We start from the raw sequence: 21,094 nt of genomic DNA on the forward strand, positions 1-21,094 counted from the left end.
GGCTTAAAAAAGCGCTACCCCTCCGTTTTTAGAGGGTGAGCTTTTGGAAAAGCACGGCTTTACTAAAAGCCTGCTCTCCGGCTATAAGTTCGGCCAAATTGCCTTCTCCCATAGCCAGCAGATTGCGCAGAATTCCAGCCCCTCTACATCTTCACGCCCAGGAGCCAGAATACTTGTACGGCCTGCTACAGTCCTCCCCTTCTACCTGCCATCACAACCCCTGAGCAGCCAGCCGACATGCGGGATCCCCTTGGGTTCGCAAAGCTAGCCAATGTTGTCTACATGCCGGAGCATAAACGTTCAAGACTCCTATCCTGAGCCCTCCCGCCTGAAGGCCCATAGTTGTAAGACACGTTAAGACACGACACGTTAGACACGCTTTAGACACGAGTGTCTAAAGTGTCTTAAAGATAAGACACGTAAGACACGTTTTTCAGTTATAATAATATTAAATAAATATTAAATTTAAAAATATAAGTATGTATAAGTACAACTTGGTAGCATGACTAGCTGCTAGTTTTAACATTTTAGAAGTACAATGTAGTTAAGAGTGAAGACTTCTCACTTGTCAATTAAGACTTAAAAGTTAAATGCCAAGACTCGAGACTTAAAAGTTAAAAGTTAAGACTCAAGACTCATGGGCTTGCAAGTCATGACTCACAACTTTAAGGTTTAAAACCAACAATTTGATATTCAAAATTCCAAATTACAACTTAAAAAGAGCCTAGAGGGCTACATAGATGATAGATTGATAGTCAATCATCATAGATCAATAAAGTTTAAACATATGTCATAAATAACTCGGCCAATGCCAACAATCTAGTAGTCACATGTGACATGAATGAAATATGAATCCTCATACAGATAACTGAATGGGAAACTTTTGAATCTCAAGAGTCAAGTCTCTCTAGACTCATCCTAGTCTGAATCTGCTAGGTCACTGCCACTGCTGGATCCAAAGTCACCATCAGTGATAGTGTTACCCTCACTATCATACTGTGGCTCCTTAGGCACCTCATCCTTCTCATCCTCCTCCTCATCCTCCCCCTCCTCCTCATCCAAGGTAGACCGCATAGGTGTATCTGACGAGGTACTGGCCATAGCCACGGCTCTCCCATGGCCACGTCGGATGGCACAACCACGACCTCGTGCTCCTCTTCCACCACTCCTGCCTCTGACTCTGCCTCTGCCTCTGCCCCTGCCCTCACCTGTGTCCCTCTGTGCTGGAATAGCAATGGCTGATGATGCTGATCTACGACCTGAACGAGTGACTCGTCTATCTATGGTCTCTAGCTCTCTATGTAGCTGTGCATATATCTCCTCCTCATCAGCTTCAACTCTAGCATAAGTAGGCAACTTGGTTATGTCAATGCTTGTAGGATCCAAATGCAACAACATTTAGAAGCATATGTTATTATGTTCAATGTTCATTGTTATGATTTCAATTTCCTAGATATATTTAGAATCGAAATCATAGATGATAGAACATGTTACAATAGACTCAAGCTACCAATGTTACCTGCATTGGACCTGCCAAGTTTTTAAGCTTTCTTATAAGCCTCAAGTTTGCACGGCAGTATACTAAGCGCTCGAGTTGCCTTGTGCTTAACTTTTTCCTTATTTTCGTATGGATCAAAGAGTAGGAGCTCCAGTTCCTCTCGCATGCTCCTGCTGCACATTCCTTTTGGTTCCAACTCCCGATTGGCATTTACAAATCGAGATTAAAGGAGTGAGAATCAAGATCAATCATCATCTACATTTACAGTTTACCTAACCAGGAATAGCAAATGCCAAAGATATATGTCTCAGCTCTCACCTAAGATAAAATCCGGAGAGCCAACTTCCGCACTCGAGGAGTGGAGTAGCCATATGTCTCCCACCACTCAATTGGCTTCACACAAATCTCTTTCCTTCTAGACGTGGGTCTAGAGAAGGAAACACCCACACTATTCTGATACTGAGAAAGCTCCAAGTCCAGCTCCAATTGCTCATCCTCTGAAAAAACCCTCCCTATGTAGGCATCTCTATCCGCCAATAACTCTGGCTTATTGAATAAATCAGCTAACTTAAACAGTGGATGCAAAAGTGTTGCAAGCCCATGGATGGGCCTACACATGAACTGCCATCTCGTATCCACTAGAGACCTTATTTCTTCCAATCTACATATCAACATAATTTGTAAATTATAATAAACACTGATAATGGATTTATGATAAGTGATGATTCATTACTTATTAATATAATGGACATAGACCAACCTTACCTCTCAGGTGCGAGGGAGTTACATGTACTTAGTGAAACACGCAACTGCTCCATGAAATGATGGACCAAGCCAAGAGTACTTCCCTCCATATCAGTCACCCGCAAGACAGCGAATAAAGGATGGAGAGCTTTCACTATGGACTCCATGTCAGTCCAAAGTCAGTGATCCAAGCACATCCTCTATACTGTCATGCTCTATGACCTGGTAGAGTCAGGCCACTCTAACCACATCCGAGACACCACTGTCTGTCGAAGAGCTGCATGCACTGCAAGAAGGCGCTCCAAAACAATGTGCATGTATGCAAAGCGTGTCTTCGATGGCTGGACAATTTCCAAGTTGCTATGCTCCCTGAATATGGCCAAGGCCTTGGGCTTCTTCTTAAAGAAGGCTGCAATGGTACTAGCAGTCTGCATCACACTAGCAATCCAAGGGAGCCGACCGATGTCCTCCATGAGAAGGTCTAGGCAATGTGAAGCACAAGGAGTCCATACAATGGAAGGAAACTCTGCCTCCACAAGCTCTCCCATCCTCACACAATTACTTGCATTGTCTGTAACAACTTGGACCACATTCTTAGGCCCTGTCTCGATGATAGCTGCTCTGATATGCTGAAAAATGACTTCACCTGTAGTGCTAGCACCTCCTCGACCTGTATCAACAGCTTTCAAAAAATAGGTACCAAGGCATGAGGATACCAATATATTAATGATGCCCCTCCTCCTAACATCACTCCATCCATCAGACAGAATGCTACAACCAAATTTCTTCCATCCCTCCTTGATAGGATCAAGAGCTTTGTTAATTCTGCCTATCTCCTCCTCCAACACATATGTCCTCATCGCACCATATGTCACACCTGTCCATGTATCTGTAGCTCCCACAGTTGCCACTGCCTTGATCATCCTCTTCCACTGTGGTGTTTGTAGGACATTGAAAGCAAAATTGCATTCAATCACAGTCCTCCCAATTTCAATATCTGCCAAACGTTGCCGCTCTTTTTGCCAAGACTGTGTGGACAATGCACCTGATAAAGTCCCCTGGTTCTTTTTCGAAGTAGCCATAGTGGTGGATGATGGTGAGGATGTAGCAAAAGCAATGCCCTCTTTCCTAGCCCTCTTCTTTGCATGAAAGGAACCAATAGCACTAGAGTCACTATCCATGGCATCATCAAGGTTGATAGTGTGAGACTCAGGCCCCAACAAATCCTCATCTTGCAAGGCAGCAAGCATGGTACTAGGTCCACCACAAAGTTTTGGATGATCTCTGATAACTTTCTGCGCAATCTCAAAAGGAACAGAAGTACATCCACCAATTCCCCTACCACCAAGTCCAGACACATGGAGAATAAGACGTGTCGCTGAGCTCACAAAAGGCTCGCCACAATAATTGCTCTTCCCTCTTTGTTTCCTGACTCCGTTGCCACAGCAGGGTTAATCATAGTGGTATGGATCCCCCAAAGTGGATTTGGAGGTTTAGGCATGGTAAATCTCTGCTGCTATGCTGTAATCCAAATTTACTGTTATACTAGCAGGCTCTTATATGAAACAAGCCCAGAAGGGGGCCAACTTTCTTAGGGCTTTCAGGAATCAGCCCATAATTGCCCCAATTTTTTGGGAAAGGAGAAAGCAAGATGCAGAGTGGAGCCTTCAAGGCCTTCAAAAACAGCACTATATAACGAGATAAAAGAAGGCTGAAGCAAATGATGCACAATGTGAACCTGAAGGTAGGCTGAACTCCAACATTGATGCTCGTCACCCAAACCAGATGGCTGCAGCAGGTGCCAAAAATTGAACGTACGGTAAATCCGTACATGATACGGCACGTCCGTACAATGTACGGCGAATCCGTACAAGGTACGTCAAGTCTGTACGGCGGGTCCGTACAATGTACGACGAATCGTCAACAGCTGTGCGGGAGAGGCAAAAAAGCGTACGAGTACGGACGGCATGTACGGAGTCCAGACACGAAACGAAAATGCTATCTAGCATTTGCAAAGTCTAAGGTTCCAAAAGTTAGGGTTTTTAAAATTTATAAAAAAATTTAGAGCGTGTCTAAACGTGTCTTAAGGTAAGACACGTGTCTTAAGTGTCTTAAGTGTCTTACCATAAGACATGAGTGTCTTAACAACCATGTTCAGAAGGCCCATCCACACTGCCTGGCCTACGATCAGCTCGCCTTGGTCAAAAACCTCTGCAACCACTGCCTGCGAGGCTGAGATACAAACCCCACCGCTCTTGCCGACTCCTGGGGACCAGACCTTGGGCCCCCCATCGAGGAGGAGGTGGTGACGGCGCTCAATATCCGCCACTGAGAAGAATCACGTACTGCGGCTAGCTGTATGCACGATCGTGGAGCCCATGCACGTTCCAACTCACCACTGTCCAACTCATGAGGAAGATGTCGAAGGGAACAACGCTCGCCGATGAGTGGGAGATTGTTCTAAGAACCGGGACTTCTGCGCTTTAGAGGGGGCTTGGAGGGGGAGTAGTCTGTGTCCGTGCGCCTGTGGACCAGAGCGGCCACAAACTCTATGCCCACCTTCTGAGCCCACTACATCATGAAAGAGAAATCTGCCACGAACGCCTCTGCAAACTACTGTAGCGTCCAATACTGTTGTGTCGGATGAATCTTGTCTTCCTGTGGCGGCCGGATCACTCCTACTGCCAATCTTGAGCCCGGTCTCTTTGACGTGAAACCAAGCTAGAACAAAGCGGACCGAGCAAGCCACAGGTCTAGCCCATACGGCCCATCCACTTGTCCATCATGTGGTACAATTGCTCCTCTATCATGTCATCAAACATCTCCGGCATCCATCTCTCCTCTCCTGTGGAGGCAAACTCCATCCCCCCGAAAGGATGTGAGCGCGATCCAATCACACTAAAAGCGCCCCCCTTTCAGGACTGCAGAATCAAAACTGTCGACTCGAGAGACTGTGCATGGATTGCATACGCTAGTTATGTGTGTAAGCATCGTAGGCTAGCTTTGTGCAAGGGTTGCATAGGCTATGTGCGCGAGACGACAAACAAGCAATGTAACAAAGGCAAAGTATGAAATGCACTTTGTCAATAAGCAGCGCAAGAATAGCGAAGTGTTGCCTTGAAATTGATATGACAGCGACCTACACATAAGGAACAGCCCATGGAACTTTCCATAGACGTTTCTCAACCATCCCACACATGTTTTCTAACCATTCCTTAAGGATGGCATTCCACAAGAGTTCCAACGACAACACATAAACATAATGCTTCCAACATTCCACACCAAAAGAATAGCATTCCCTAGCAACTATGCACCCAACACATCTTTAGATTGAATGGCAATCAGCCTAGGCTTCAATACCCACATGTAAGGGGCAAGGCGGGGGGGGGATTGATTTTACATTCTTGGCGTGCCAATAACACCTTGAAATATTTGCTTCCGCAAGTATGAGAATTTGTTATTTACTGAGAACGTTTTCAAGTCGTAAATTCAAGTTCCCTGACAATTTTTCCAAGTTTAGTTTTGGGGGATTGATTTTACATTCTTGAAGTCCCAATAACACCTTGAAATATTTGCTTTCGCAAGTAGGAGAGTCTTGTTATTGAGAATATTTTCAACTCGTAAATTCAAGTCCACTGACAATTTCTTCAAGTTTAGCTTTAGGCTGCTCTTCATGTGCAGCTCATGCGTTCAACAGCCTCAACCAGCACACAGCACACCTCAGCCACAACTCAATTACCCATAAGCTTTCAACCTGCCCTCACATTCCAACCTTCGCCCTACTTTTATGCAACTTTCATGCTCTCCTTCTCTCCCTTACTCATGCAAATGCCCTCCTCACTCCGCAAATGTCCTTCCCTCTCTCATGCTCTCCCTCCACCCTCCATATTGCCCTCTCACACAAATGTCCTTCTCCCCCTCATGCTCTCTCTCTCTCTCTCTCTCTCTCTCTCTCTCCACCTTGGGTTGACATTGGTAGTAGAGGGGGATGTGCCATCTCTCTACAAGGCACATCCCTCTTATCTGCCAATGTCATCCTCATCTCTCTACAAGGCACATCCCTCATCTCATTTCGGCTCATTTCCTTGCTGGTCTTGCTGGTTTCCACACTCCCGCGAGTGTCTGAGGCCTCTCCAAGCTTTTCCATCGCGAGAACTTCGCATTTGGCGCGTGAAGTTTGCATATTGGAGCCCTTGCTGCGAAGGAGACGCATTTTGCTGCATTAATTAGCTATATGGATCCCGTACAGCCTGTACGAAACTGTACGGACGCTCCAGACTGCATTTATTGCAGGAAAAAACCTCGCACATGTGGACTGTAAGAACAGATTCGTCTGTGTACGAACTTCTGGCCTGCATTTAAGACATGTACGGTGCATTAACTGCTCCATAAATTCGCACGTGTGGTCCGTACAACAGTACAGGCTGCAGTACAGAGCATAAATTGCAGTACGGCACTTGTACGGATCTGACATCAGCATTTACTGACAGTACGGACCTGTTCTTCCAAAGCAGGACGGTCTGCCACGAAGTGTGTGTTGGTCATTTGAAGCTGTTTCTCAGCATTTCTCTTCAGTTCGAAGCAGTTTGGTGCTGCCTCGTAAAACGTGCCAGCTTTTGAAGCACATACATCAGCCGACTTTGGTATTTGGAGCTTGGTACAGCATTTTGGGGTGACTTTTTCCACCGACTTTGGAATTTGAGCCTTGCTGCTAGACTTTGGAGCATTGAAGGTCACCATTTTTAGCATCTGGGACTGGTTCTTGCACTCTTGAAGCCACATATTTGCTGTTCATTCAGCATCTTAGTTGGGACAGCAAGTTATTTGTGCAGTTGAAATCCTTCGAGGCTTGTGCAGTCACTAGTTCTTGCAATTGAGAGTTGTATCTCTCCTTTTTGCCTTTGTCCATTGTGCTACTGCTTCTCTATTTGCATCAATGGCTGGCAACAAAGATGACCTTTTTGGAATGCTTGGGGCTGATGACAAGCTTGAGGCACCAATTATCCCATGTGGTCATACATGATGGGGCATGTTTTGGTTGCCAAGAATTTATGGCATATTGTTTCACATTCTGAGGCTAGGCCTACACGTGATGCCGCTTCTGGTGCTACACCTACCGCCTCTGGTGCTACTTCAAGTGATGGGTCTTCAGGTGATGTTTCTAATGCTACTTCTAGAGCACCTGCAGCTATTATTACAGGTACTTTGCCTCCTACACAGGAGCAGACTCAGTGGGATGGTCGTGATGCCAAAGCACATGCCTTGATTGCTCTTTCAGTGAAACGGGTTATTATCCCTCACATCCCGTCTTGCAAGATAGCTAAGCAAGCATGGGATTATCTTGCATCCTTGTATCAGGTGCGGAATGAGGCGAGGATTGCCTATCTCCGCAAGCAATTGAAGGACTTGAAGCTTGAAGAGGGTGGTAACATGGATGCCTATCTCACTGATGTAAAGGATTTGAAAGAGCAACTGGCCAACATTGATGAGATTATGCCTAGTCCTCAGCTTGTTTCTAATACCCTTGATGGGTTGCCTGATTCTTATCAAGGCTTACATTGAGGTTGGTTGCAAGTAGCAATGCCAACCATTTCCCATTTGACCAACTGGTTCCTCTTCTTCTTCAGTAGGAGCAAAGTCGTGCAAATCGCAATGCTTCTATGGCTAGTGATCAAGCCTTTGCTGCCCAACATAAAAACAAAGACAAAGGCAAGGTTTCAACTGGTAAACCCCCTCATCCCCATGCTGATCATTCTCATGGTACCTCTTCTTCAGGGGATAACAAAAAGAAGAAGAGATGTAACTATTGCAGGAAACCTGGGCATGATATTTCTGAATGCAGGAAGCGGATTGCATCTGAAAAGAAGAAGAAAGAGTAGGGTCTTGTAGTATCTGGTTCTTCTAGTGCAGAAGATTGACATGAGTCAGCTAATTTTGCGCAAGACGAACATTGGGCTTTCTTGGTTACATGTCAGCATAATCCTGATGTTCATGATGCATGCATGGCAGTTTCAGATGTTCATGATGCCTGGTTCTTTGATAGTGGTGCTAGCAAGCACATCACTTCCCGCAAGAAGTTATTCAGCTCATTAGAGCATACATCTCAGGGAGGCAGTGTCACATGTGCCAATAATGCATCATATACGGTGAAAGGTATTGGGCAAGTTGCTCTTACTTCTGTCTCTAATAGTATTGTCACTCTAGAGAATGTGCTTTATGTTCCAGGCATTCGCAAGAACCTCATTTCTATTTCAGCCATAGCTACATGTGGCTATCAGGTTCTTTTTTATGGTGTTAGGTGATCAGTGTATGATGCTACACATGCCTTTACCATGGTCTTGGCTGGCACATTGACTAGAGGTCTCTAGAGACTTAATGCATATGACAGGTGTTTGGATGATGCTGCACTTGCAGATGCCCATGCCTTTGCTCTTGATTCTACCATGGCAGATACCCATTTGTGGCATGAGAGGTTTGGACACCTCAACTTTGGAGCTTTGGTGAAGTTATATAAAGATGGTATGGTTGTTGATCTTCCCAAAATGCATATGCCTTCAAAGCATGTTTGTGAACCATGCTTGCTTGGTAAGATGCACCGTGCTGTGTTTCCCAAGGATGGGAGAGTTGGTGCCTCACGCAAGCTTTATTTGGTTCATAGTGATATTTATGGACCCATGAGGGTTGCAGCTCTTGGGGGATTCTATTATTTTGTCACTTTTATAGATGACTTCACCAGGTACACTTGGATTTTTGCCTTGAAATTCAAATCTGAAGTTTCTTCATGCTTCAAGCATTTTATTGCCTTGGTTGAGAATGAGAGTGGCTGGCACATTGCTCACCTTAATGTAGACAGGGGGGGTGAATACATGTCAAAGGAGTTTGCTGTTTTTTTGCTTCACATGGCATACATCATCGATGCACGGTGCCTTATCCTCCTCAACAAAATCCCATGGCTGAGCCGAAGAATAGATCAGTGATGGAGATGGCCAGGTGCATGTTGAAAGGCAAACATTTGCCTAACAAGTTATGGTTCGATGCCATCATGTGTGCTAATTATATTTTGAACAGATGTCCCACAAAGGCATTGCAGACTATCACACCTTATGAGGCTTGGACAGGTCGTAAGCCTCGCAATTCTCACATCATGACTTTTGGATGCTTGGCCTATGCTCATGTGCCCTCACAGACACGCACCAAGTTGGATGGTAAATTTGTCAAGTGCATTTTTATTGGGTATAGCTCAAAGAGCAAGGGCTATAAGCTCTATCAGCCCCACACGGGCAAGTGTTTTGTCAGCCGGGATGTTGTGTTTGATGAATCTACCACTATGCCTTTGCTGGACTGTCCAAAACAGCCCGTTGTTGATGCCCCAAATATCTTTGATAGCTTGTTGCCTTTGTTTCCGTCCGATGCTCATGATGATGTTCCACCTGAGGTTGTACCTCCTCCATCTGTCGGTCATTTGCAGCCACATGTGCAGCCAGATATTCAGCCTGATATGCCTCTGATTGATCAGGGCCATTTGCACAGAGCTCTTGACCAGGAAAAAGCTGAAACCCAGCAGCCCAAAAAGGTCCCCCGTTGGCTCCTTGACACATTAAAAGACAGCAAACAAGATACTCCTCTGCCAGCCCATACTAGAGCAGCTGTCCGGAAAGAGCATGCCAGTTTTGTTGCTTATGCCTTGGTTGCTATGGCATGCAATGAGGAGCCATTATGTCATCGAGATGCCTTTCAATAGCAACAAGACGGGCTTTGTAATGGTCCACTGAACCATCAATTTTCTGTTTAATTTTATAAACCCACTTAGTTCCAATTGCATTCTTCCCAGGAGGTAAATCTCACAATTCCCAAGTGTTATTCTCATGGATAGAATCCAATTATGCTTGCATAGCCTTCAACCAATGTAATATATCTTTCTTTCTTCTTCTTCTTCTTCTTCTTCTTCTCTCTCTCTCTCTCTCTCTCTCTCTCTCTCTCTCTTGATGTCCCATGGGCCCATTTTGGCTTTTAGTGGACAATAATACACTTTCTTTCTTTCTTTCTCTCTCTCTCTCTCTCTCTCTCTCTCTCTCTCTCTTATTCACCTACCCCACTCGCTGAGGATCTCCCTTGGGCAGTTCCGGGTCTCTTCACATAGACTTCGTATCGAGAGCAGCCAAGCAAAGCGGTTAAGCACCTTCCATGTGCCTTGCTGCACTGCGAGTCCTGCCAGGTAACGGAGCATCAATTTTACTCTCCCTAAGAGTCTGTAACAGCCAGTTTGGGACTGTTTTTGCTGCATGTATGTCTGCAATTTCTTGCTGCACCACCTGTTCCACTGCCTGTGGAGGGGGCAAGACATCCTGTGGCGGAACTAAAGCATCTGAAGGTTGCTGTAAATTCTGATTTGCATGAGAAAAATCAGCAGGGGAACCCAAGGCAATGGGTAGCAACCCCTCAAAGACATCCTCTGAAGACGAAGGCATTTGAAATTCAACCTGAGTGTGAGCTGAATTTTCAGAAAAAATCACATCTCTACTGACTATGATCTTGCGTGTAGCAGGATTGTAGAGACGGTACCCCTTGCTTTCTGCACTATACCCAACAAATATGCACTTAATGGCTTTATCAGACAATTTGTGCCTAAATTCAACTGGCACATGAGCATAAGCAAGGCATCCAAAGACTCGAAAGTGATCCACTGAAGGCTTCCTGTCATTCCAGACCTCATAAGGAGTTTTTGTTTTTAAAGCCTTAGTGGGAGCCCGATTCAAAATGTAATTGGCACACATCAAACCCTCTAGCCAGAATTTGTGAGGCATGTGTTTGCTTTTCAGCATACATCTGTCCATCTCTATGAGGGTTCTATTTTTCCTCTCAGCTTTGCCATTTTGCTGAGGGGTCAGCCTGACTGTGAGCTGATGCACAATACCCTTGCCTTTGAGAAAAGCATCAAATTCTGCAGACAAGTATTCCCCACCTCTATCTGTGCGCAATGTCTGTCTCTTGAGTCTGGTTTCATTTTCAACCATGGCTGAAAAGTGTTTAAACACCGTGAACACTTCAGATTTGTGTTTCAGCCCATAAACCCAAGTAAAATTGGAGTAATCATCAATAAATGTAACAAAGTAGAGATGACCACCCAACGATGGGGTCCTCATGGGACCACAGACATCACTGTGTATAAGCTATAATTTGCGGACAGCTTTAACTGAACCATCCTTTTTGAAGGGAAATCGATGCATCTTGCCCAAAATGCACCCTTCACAGGCATGTGGAGGAGGTATCTCAAGAGGTGGCAATGCATCAACCATGGAATACTTCTGAAGTGTCATCAGGCTGTTGTAATGCATGTGGCCATATCGGGCATGCCATAATTCTGCATTTTGCATGGCAGCTGTAGGGGTAGAAACTGCAAGAGCATGGGCTGCTCTTTTCTCAAAAATATCAAGCTGAAAAAGCCCACGCAGCAGAGTACCAGATAACCTTAAGGCATAGTCATCTTCCATGTCTCGGACAGCACATTTGTCATCCTCAAAGATGACCTGAAATCCACCTCTGTTAAGAGTGGACACTGAAAGAAGATTTTTGGTTATGCCAGGCACATATAAGACATCTGAAAGTCTGAAAATTGAGCCATCAATGGCAGTGAGCTCAACATCTCCTGTGCCACGTACTGAATATGATGAGTTGTTGGCACAACTGACTTTCTTACCAACGGAGGTGGATGCAAGGAAGTAAAAAGACACTTCCTAGAAGTGATGTGCTTGGATGCACCGCTGTCAAAATACCAAGTGTTCAGTGTTTCATTGACACTGAAAGCAGATGCATCCGTAGAAGAGTCATAACTGCAAGTCAAAAATGCATATGTATCATCACTGCAAGTGGCTGTACTATCCCGAGCATCTGGAACAGCCAACCTAGAATCTGAAATGCAAGATAAAAAGGCATAATCCTGTCCAACAAAGTTGGCTGCAGCATCCCCACTGTTAGATGCATGAGGAGCTGAATCTGAAACAGCCATACCGGAGCTGTTTTTCTTCTCTTTTGCAAGCCTTTTCCTGCATTCTGCTATGTGATGACCTGGCTTTTTGCAGTAGTGACCAAAACCCTTCTTCTTAGGCTTACTTGCATCATTTTTAGCCTTTTGGGAAGGCTGTCCTGACCCACTGGAAGGCTGATTTACTGATGTCTTTGCCTGTCCCTTTGTTTTTAATTTAAACTTTGAGAGCATGGCTTGTTCACCTGCACGTGAAGCCAAATTTTTCCTGGTCTGCTCTTCCTGAAGCATAAGTCCTATCAACTCATGAAAAGTGAGAGGATTTGCACCCCCCCTCAATGATAAGTTCAGCGAGGTATGAAAGCTGAGATAAGACTCAGGAAGAGAATTCAGAGTGGTTGTAATCATCTCTGAATCAGGAATAATTTCATCTATATTTAACAATTTCTCTCTGAGATCCTGTAGCTTTGTGAGGTGGACTGACATGGAGTCACCCTCTTCCATATGTGTATTACTCAACTCTCTTTTCAAGAAAGATACCCTTGCATCATTCCGAGCTGCATACATGCTTTCCAAAATATCCCACGCTGCCCTGGAGGTCTTACACAACCGGATATGCGGAATGATAAATCTTTTCACTGAAAGAGAGATGCATGACAAAGCTAAGGCATCCCGTGAATCCCATCTCTTCTGCTCTGGAGTAGTGACTGTAGCTGCACCAACAACTTGTCCTGCAGCTGCACCCTATGCACGACCTCTTCCACCTCCTTGCTAAGGAGGGGTAGCAGGTGCAATATCTGCTGATCGGATCTCATCCCCATTGACATAATCCCATAAATTGCGAGAAATCAGAATATTGCGTACCATGAAACTCCAGAGGGAGTAGTTGGTACCATCCAACTTGTCTTCCTATGAAAGACCACCGAACTGGAAGTCATTCTGATTTTGATGGGCCATATCTGAGAAAGAGATTGAAGCAGATACAAAACTGAATTCCCTTACTGGGAATGAACTGCACAACTCCCAAAAAACACAGCCAAGCACAGGCTGTAAATGCAACTTAGATTTCTGTACTTGCACTGTCAGAAATCTGTCCAAGCATCAAAAACTCTCCAGAATCTACCAAAAGTGCTGCAAAACACTCCAAGAAAGGCAGTATGAACTGAAAACTCTGGAAATTGCTCTCGCAACACAAAAGCCCCAAAATAGGCCTGAAATTGCAACCGGAAAGGGGCAAATTGATCAAAAGCCCCAAATGTTGCAAGAATTGCGCTCTGTCTGCAAAAGACCCAAATTTTACTGCAAAATTGCAGTGTAATCACAAAATCCCCAAATTTTTTCAAGAAATTGTACTGCAGAACTGAAAGCCCCAAATTTCGAGCTTGAAATTGCAACCAGAAAGGGGCACAAGTACTGAAAGCCCCAAATTTCAAACCAAATCTGCAATTTTTTGCTCCAAGTGTAGCTCCGAAACTACACAATGATTGCAATGTCTGCAACAAACAAAATGCCCCAAATGTACTCCCAGAAAACTGAGCCAAACAATGGCTATCTGCAAACAATGCCTGCAGAAATAAAACTCTGCACAGAAGGCCTGCAACAGAAGTGTACGGACAGTGAGCTGACAGTACGGAACTGCCAGTGTACGGTCTTGTACGGAATTCGTATGTTGTACGGATGACTGTACGAATGTACGGAGTACGGACGACGGCGCCTGCCTGCAAACATGGCACACATCTGTACGGCGATGAGCTGTACAGCTGGTACGACTGGTATGGGACTGTACGGCTGGTACGGTACAATCGCGATGTACGGCGAGCAGGTCTGGTACGCGCTGTACGGACGATCAAGTACGGTACGGTACGACAAATAGGTACGATAGGTACGGTCTGATTTCGAGTCTGCAAGTACGGTACGTGATGCAGCTGGAGCAGTACGGCAGGTACGGATGTGCAGAAACCACGTGCAGGTTCCGTACAGTCGTACGGACTGTATGGACGATATGTGTTGCAACGAAGCTGAGTTGCAGCTGAAGCTCAACGGGGAAGTCGTAGGGGGCTGGATCTAATGCTCTGATACCAAATGTGAGAGAATGGTGAGTGAGAGAGAGCAAGAGAGAGTGAGAGCTGGAAGCTTGGAAGCTGAAAGCTGAGTTGCAATAGAAGAGTGTAAAAGAGTACAACTCAATGAGTGAGAGATAAGGTTTTGTCCTAGTGACAAAACCTTAGTAGTCACTAACCATAGTTAGTGAACTAACTGCGGTTAGGGGGAAAAACCTCTTAAAGAGGGAAAAGTGCCCCTAACTAGCTTATTATATTACATTGGTCACTACTAAATTATATCTATAATTCTAACAGACTCACAGATCACACTTGGGGACATCCCCTCCTGTTTAGAGTCAGAGCCCGACCGACGCCAGTCACAGTGGCCTTGGTTAGACGCAGAGCTACAACTAGGAGACGTACCAGGACTGCACCCTTGAGGACGCAACAGCGTTCTATTGCTGACCTCATGCCTCCACTTCCACAGCCTCATACATCCTGATGTCCTGTTGCCGACGATGATGATGATGATGATTATGGTGATGCCGACGATGATGCTGAGATGGATATATATATAGTCGGGGTATGACTATGATATGACTATGCTGTACTTAGGACTTAGTACTGCATTCTACATTGGTATGGATGCTCGTTTAGTAGCTCCACTACCATAGCTCATTGTATCAGGTTTTTCAGACTCATAGACCCGTCGGTCTTCCGAAGACTATAATAAACTTTCTCTCTCTCTCTCTCTCTCTCTCTCTCTCTCTCTCTCTCTCTCTCAGACACACACACACTCAAAAGATGCCCCAAAACCCCTCATTCGATGATGAGCGCAAAGAGATGAGAGCCCACCACCTTACACGTGAGCGAGCACTGGGACACTTGACTTCACCAAAGGCACAATGGATCTCACGTCAAGGGTTATCGACGATAGGAGGACCAAAGATCTGACCTGCCTCTCGAGGAACCTTTGAATAGTTATGGTCATCTAACCACCTAAAAGATGGACCAATGAACTAAGTCCATAATTCAAACACTCACTTTCCAATACCTCCCCTTCATGAATAATGCATTTACTTTTACACCCATCACCTTTAATACCACTTACTGCATGAGTTTTAGTTAGAATATCTTGCACCCAATCCTCTATTGCACAATAAGCTATTTCCATTTCATTGCATTGAGGTTTCTCACATACTTTTACATCCTCGGCTAACCATGGGTTGCCACTGACTACCCAAGGGTAATGGTCCCCTGCACTAGAGCCAACTGCAGCCACTGCTGTACCCCTTTTTTGCCATTTCTTGTTTGCATAACATCAAATAATGAATTGCACTCCACATGGTCCTCCCAATCTCAATATATGCAATATGTTTGCCCTCATTTATGAATTGCAGAGTACCTTGTCCTCAAGACAGTGTGCTCCAGCTTGCAACAAGAAGTCCAGAACTTCCTTGACTTGTACATAAGAAAGAGACACGGTCATCTCTCGGCCTCTTTCATGCAAACACTGATGGAGCCCCAGTACCCAGAGCACTATCAAGAATGGCAGATGGGAAATGCTTAAGGATCTCATCCTTATGATGGAGTGGAATCATCTCCTGCACAAAAGAGTGTAGGCTGCTCTCAAAGCTGAGCTGCAATTTCATTGGGAGATATCCTTGCAAGGCCCATTTTCCTTTCCACCAAGGCAAGACATATGGAACATGACTTGAGTAGTAGAAGAGTTATATAACTCTTGGCAATTCTTACGTTGCCATCTTTGCCGCCTAAACCCACAATGAAAGGACCGAGAACGACGGCGTGATTCTCACAATATGGATCCTCTAATTTTGGCATGGTTGCACCAAAGAAAAGAGTTTGGTCTTATCGAGGAGAGAGCTCTCAAATTAAAGGGTTCAAATGACGATCCAAATAGAGGAGTTGAAGGAGAGAATGTCTAAGAGAGCTAAGAACTTAGAAGGAGAGACTGAGAGCTATGAAATAGAAGAGGAGGAAGAAAAATAGGCTGAAAAGGAGAGGAAGAGAGGAGGAGAGGCTTAGAAGGAAAGAAGGAGAAAGGGACATGTGCTTTTGCTGTCAATAATAGGCTGTTTTGGATCCCCAAAAACCAGTGGTTCTAGCCCTCAGCTTTATTTAGCTGAGCCTCTGCTTTTTGATGCTCCAATTATTACAATCGGCAAGCCTTAGGCATTGTCACTATGATTCCTTTAAACAAAGACTTGGGTTCATTTGAGATTCTGTAAGTGCAGTCATGAATTATGAATCCATTTTTAATCGAAGAATGGATGAACTTAGAATAACTCCCCTGATTTTTTGAATAGCATGCTTGCTGGCAAGAAACCAAGGTAGACAAAGCCTTTCCTAACAAGAATAAGTCTCAAACATGGCCTGTTTGAACTTAGAGAGCTGTCCGATTGCTCTTCTAAAAAGTAGGTGTGTCCTATAAGTCTTTGTCTTGCTTAAACCACTGTGGATGAGGATTACAAAATCAATCCACAGCACGGTCAGCTTTTAAAATCCATACATTCACAAGATTAAAACAGATCCAAAGTAAGAAGTTGAGAAACTATTTGAAGAGAGAGAGAGAGAGAGAGAGAGAGAGAGAGAGAGAGAGAGAGTCTTCAGAAGAAGGCACCCCCCCAAAAAAAGAGACAAAAGTATGTCCTTGTCAATACCCAAGCATAAGGTGCCAACTAGATTTCAAAAAATTCCATCCGTGCGAGTTTTAAAATACTGCTTAATGCTTCACAAGAGAAGTTTAGATAGCATGAGAGCTATAGTTAACACATTCCAGCAAGAACAAAACACCTTTCTCTCGGCAGAATTCAGTCGTTGCTGATATTCTTCCCTCAATGCATCCATCTCTGCATCACTTGAGTTCTTCTGCTCAGAAAAGATAGTTTCTGAGTTAAAGAACTTCAATGTATTTTTCAATCATGCTGAGCAAATCAATTTAAGATACACAAATAAATCAATAGATAATCTGTTTAACTTCCAAATCACAACAGCAAGCCGTACTCATGGCATCGTCAGACTAGGAGATAGAACACAAGATTCAAATAATCATTTTGATAATCTAGACCATCACTTGCTACTGATTGCAAATTTCTAGGCCAACATTGCATAAGTCTGTGTGCGCCACATGTGCATGTGTTTTCTATTTATTTATGTTTAGACAGAATGAGTATAAACATGCAGACAGACAGACATGATACATGATTTATTTATTTAACAGACACAAACTTTTTTTGGGGGGGCGAAATCCATTTGTCATTATATTACAAAGAACAGTCCCATGAAAAGGGACATCCATTTACAAGTTCTCAAAAGATATCATTACATGACAAGTAAGCAGGATAATCTATCTCCCACGCATGTACACAATCATACAATGATTGCCTTAAGGCTACCCGTAAGAACTGATACTTAGACAGAGATGGATCACCAAAGACACGATGGTTACGGTCTTTTCATAGAGTCCATAGTGCCCAATAACGAACCCAGTAAAAGAGAAGATCATAGCCCTACCTTACAGGGCGAAAACAAAATAGCCAGAAATTCTTGCCAAAACATGCACTAGGAAAACGAGCTAGAAGCCTTTCCCTTAGCAACAACAAGAAATCATAGGATTCAGGGCAATGCCAAAAATATGAGGCACAAACTCCCGTGGAGACTAACATCAGCGACAGGATATGACAACAAGTCAAAAGACCTCATGATCTATGCAGTGGGTCTGCAAGCAATCAAAGAAAGATTGCTGCAGAGTACGCCTAAAAAAGCCAAACAGAGAGAAAGTAGGATCACCAAAGACTTTACAATTCCTATATGTCCATAAAGTCCATAGTGCCCAGTAGCGAACCCAAACGAAGAAAAGATGAAACTCCGGTTTGGATGGATGAAACCCAAATAGCCAGAAGAACTTTGCAAACGGAACAGATGGGAATCTCGCTCACAGGCGCTGTCGAAGCAGATAAAAAAACTCACGAGAGCACGGACAATGCCAAAACAAGTGAGGCACAGTCTCTGAAGAAGCAGAACATCTGTGGCAAAGTGCAGGATCAAGGTGTCGATGAGCTAATAGCTGTCCAGATGGAAATACTCCCATAAGAACTCGCCAAAAGAAAACATGTTGCCGAAGCGGTACTTTATAGGCCCAAAGTTGCTATAATCTTTTCCTCCACCACTTGGCTGGGCAATGCATTCGCCAAACACAATCACCTCTCTCTGAAACCCAAGGTTGAGGCAAAAGGATTTTATACAATGCAGGTACAGTAATCTGAGAATCGAGATAGCCTCAAAGGATGAGAAGAGGATCTCGGAGAAGTCAAAGTCCAATCTTCCCACCGGTCCTGGAGATCCAAAGGAGGAATCAGAACAAAAGGCGAAAGCATAGAAGTAATTTGTCGCCACAAAGGACGATAATGAGAGCCCAATCCATATGTAGTGGCTGCTAGAGAAAAGGGGACCACAGTACCAGCATCATCTATAACATCAGCAACCGAGGTGATGCCTTTAAACGAGACAAAGTAGGAACATTGAGGTTCCTGTAAAGCCAAGGGAGGCTGAAAGACTTTCGACCAGTGAATGCTTTCAGCTCTCAAAGAATTCCCAAGCAAAGACTGCCGTCCATTCCATTCCAGATGAGAAAGAACATACTTCTAGTCAAGAAGCAAGCGGGAGACAAAAGGGCAGCCAGGCAAAGTGCCATCAGTGCAGCCAAAACAGAAATCCCAGTGATCGAGTTGCCAATGACCAAACGCAAAAATACTAATATGAGTGACCAGAGTCCTAATCATAAGAGCCCAAGGCTGATCACCTTGCAGAAATTGCAGCAACATTTTTCCCCTGTGGGCAAGAATATGCACATGAATATCCGTGATGTTCAATCCACCATGCATCTTGGGAGAACAAATGTGATGCATTGAAAGCAGCCTGAAACTTTTTCCGCCATGTTTGGATCGCCAGAAGATTTCCATAAAGACAAACATGAAAGATGTAAGATCTGCCTTAGTGAACATGATCAATGGCAAGTAAAATTGAATATATGCCACAAGGACGGACTGTACTATTCGAAAACGAACGTGCAAAGGCCAGGTTGCTAGTTTCCAATACTCAAGCTTTTTCCGAAGCTTAGCCAAAACCCAATCAGTTTGTTGTCCGTGAGTGAGTTCCCACCCCAAAGGGTAGCCAAGATGATGAACAAACTCGAATGATATCCCCAAGCCATAATAGACTATGCCAGTCTTTGGAATGCAAAGAGGGCAACTTAGACTTCTGAAAATTAACATGAAGACCAGCTGCCAAACCATAAACAGAGAGGGCTTGCATCAAGGCACCAAGATCATTGGGCATATTCTTCGGGGTAAGCATAAGCTTGAGCAACCATGCTACAATTAGCATCCAATTCCAAGCCATGAAATGATCCTATAGCCACAAGATGATCAATATATTGCAGCATAGGATGAGTAGCAATGGCATACAGCAAAGCACTGAGAGGGCATCCCTGGCGGACCGAACAACGAAGAGTCCACTCATCAGAGATATCCCCAAAAAGAATGCAAGCCGCATTCCTATCTCTGTAAAGCTAGTAAATAACCTGCTGCATTTATTGTCCAAACCCCAAAGCTCGCATAGTTTGCGAGATGAAATCCCATCAAACTATGTTAAAGGCTTTTGCAATATCTACCTACAAGAGTAGAACATCCTACTGCATGTATTTGGCATATTCAATCCCAATATAAGCATTGGCAATGTTAACTGTGATATGGCAAACTGGAACAAAGCCATATTAGGAGGGATGCAACCATCATGCAAATAACCTTTAATCCGATCAACCACCATTTTGGCAATGATCTTGTAAATGACTGGCATGAGCGTGATTGGCATCCAATCACCAAGTGAATCACATAGCATCTTTTTTGGAATCAGCTTGAGAAGGCCCTTTTTCCATGATGTTCAATCCACCATGCATCTTGGGAGAACAAATGTGATGCATCAAAAGCAACTTGAGACTTTTTCTCCCATGTTTGGATCGCCAGAAGATTTCCATAAAGACAGACATGAAAGATGTAAGATCTGCCTTAATGAACATGATCAATGGCAAGTAAATTTGAATACATGCCACAAGGATGGATTGCACTATTCGAAGACGAACGTGCAAAGGCCAGGTTGCCAATTTTCAATACTCAAGCTTTTTCCAAAGCTTAGCCAAAACCCAATCAGTTTGTTGTCGGCGAGTGAGTTCCCACCCCAAAGGGTAACCAAGATGACGAACAAACTGAGTAGGTGGAATGATATCCCCGGACCATAATAGACTATGCCAATCTTTGGAATGCAAAGGGAGCAGCTTAGACTTCTGAAAATTAACATGAAGACTAGCTGCCAAACCATAAACAGAGAGGGCCTGCATCAAGGCACTAAGATCATGGGGCATATTCTTGGGGGTAAAGAAAGAATCATCAACATAAGCTTGAGCAACCATGCTGCGATTAGCATCCAATTCCAAGCCATGAAGTGATCTTGTAACCACAAGATGATCAATATACGGCAGCATAGGCTGAGTAGCAATGGAATACAGTAAAGCACTTAGAGGGCATCCCTGGCGGACCAAACAACGAAGAGTCCACTCATCAGAGATATCCCCAGAAAGAATGCAAGCCGCACTGCTATCTCTGTAAAGCCAGTAAATAACCTGCTGCATTTTTTGTCCAAACCCTAAAGCTCGCATAGTTTGCGAGATGAAATCCCATTGAACTGTGTCAAAGGCTTTTGCAATATCTACCTGCAAGGGTAGAACATCCTGCTGCGTGTAATTGGCATATT

The 21,094-nt window shown here is 44.3% G+C and overlaps 1 protein-coding gene and 1 pseudogene across 2 annotated transcripts in view; both read right to left on the bottom strand.

Moving 5' to 3' along the window:
• GC5 (golgin Putative 5) overlaps window positions 1-21,094 on the bottom strand; it is a 112,395-nt gene that overhangs the window by 51,019 nt on the left and 40,282 nt on the right. For both annotated transcript variants that reach the window (XM_087375521.1, XM_087375519.1), the window contains exon 5: window positions 17,081-17,155. In XM_087375521.1, coding sequence (XP_087231647.1) covers window positions 17,081-17,155 — 75 coding nt within the window. The remainder of the gene's footprint in view (window positions 1-17,080; window positions 17,156-21,094) is intronic.
• LOC147900699 (uncharacterized) lies at window positions 919-3,180 on the bottom strand (annotated as a pseudogene).

The sequence above is a fragment of the Dipteris shenzhenensis genome, chromosome 6 (genome assembly GCF_047967505.1).
Source record: "Dipteris shenzhenensis isolate YYH24624 ecotype China chromosome 6, Dip_SZ_1.0, whole genome shotgun sequence".
NCBI classification, from domain to species: domain Eukaryota; kingdom Viridiplantae; phylum Streptophyta; class Polypodiopsida; order Gleicheniales; family Dipteridaceae; genus Dipteris; species Dipteris shenzhenensis.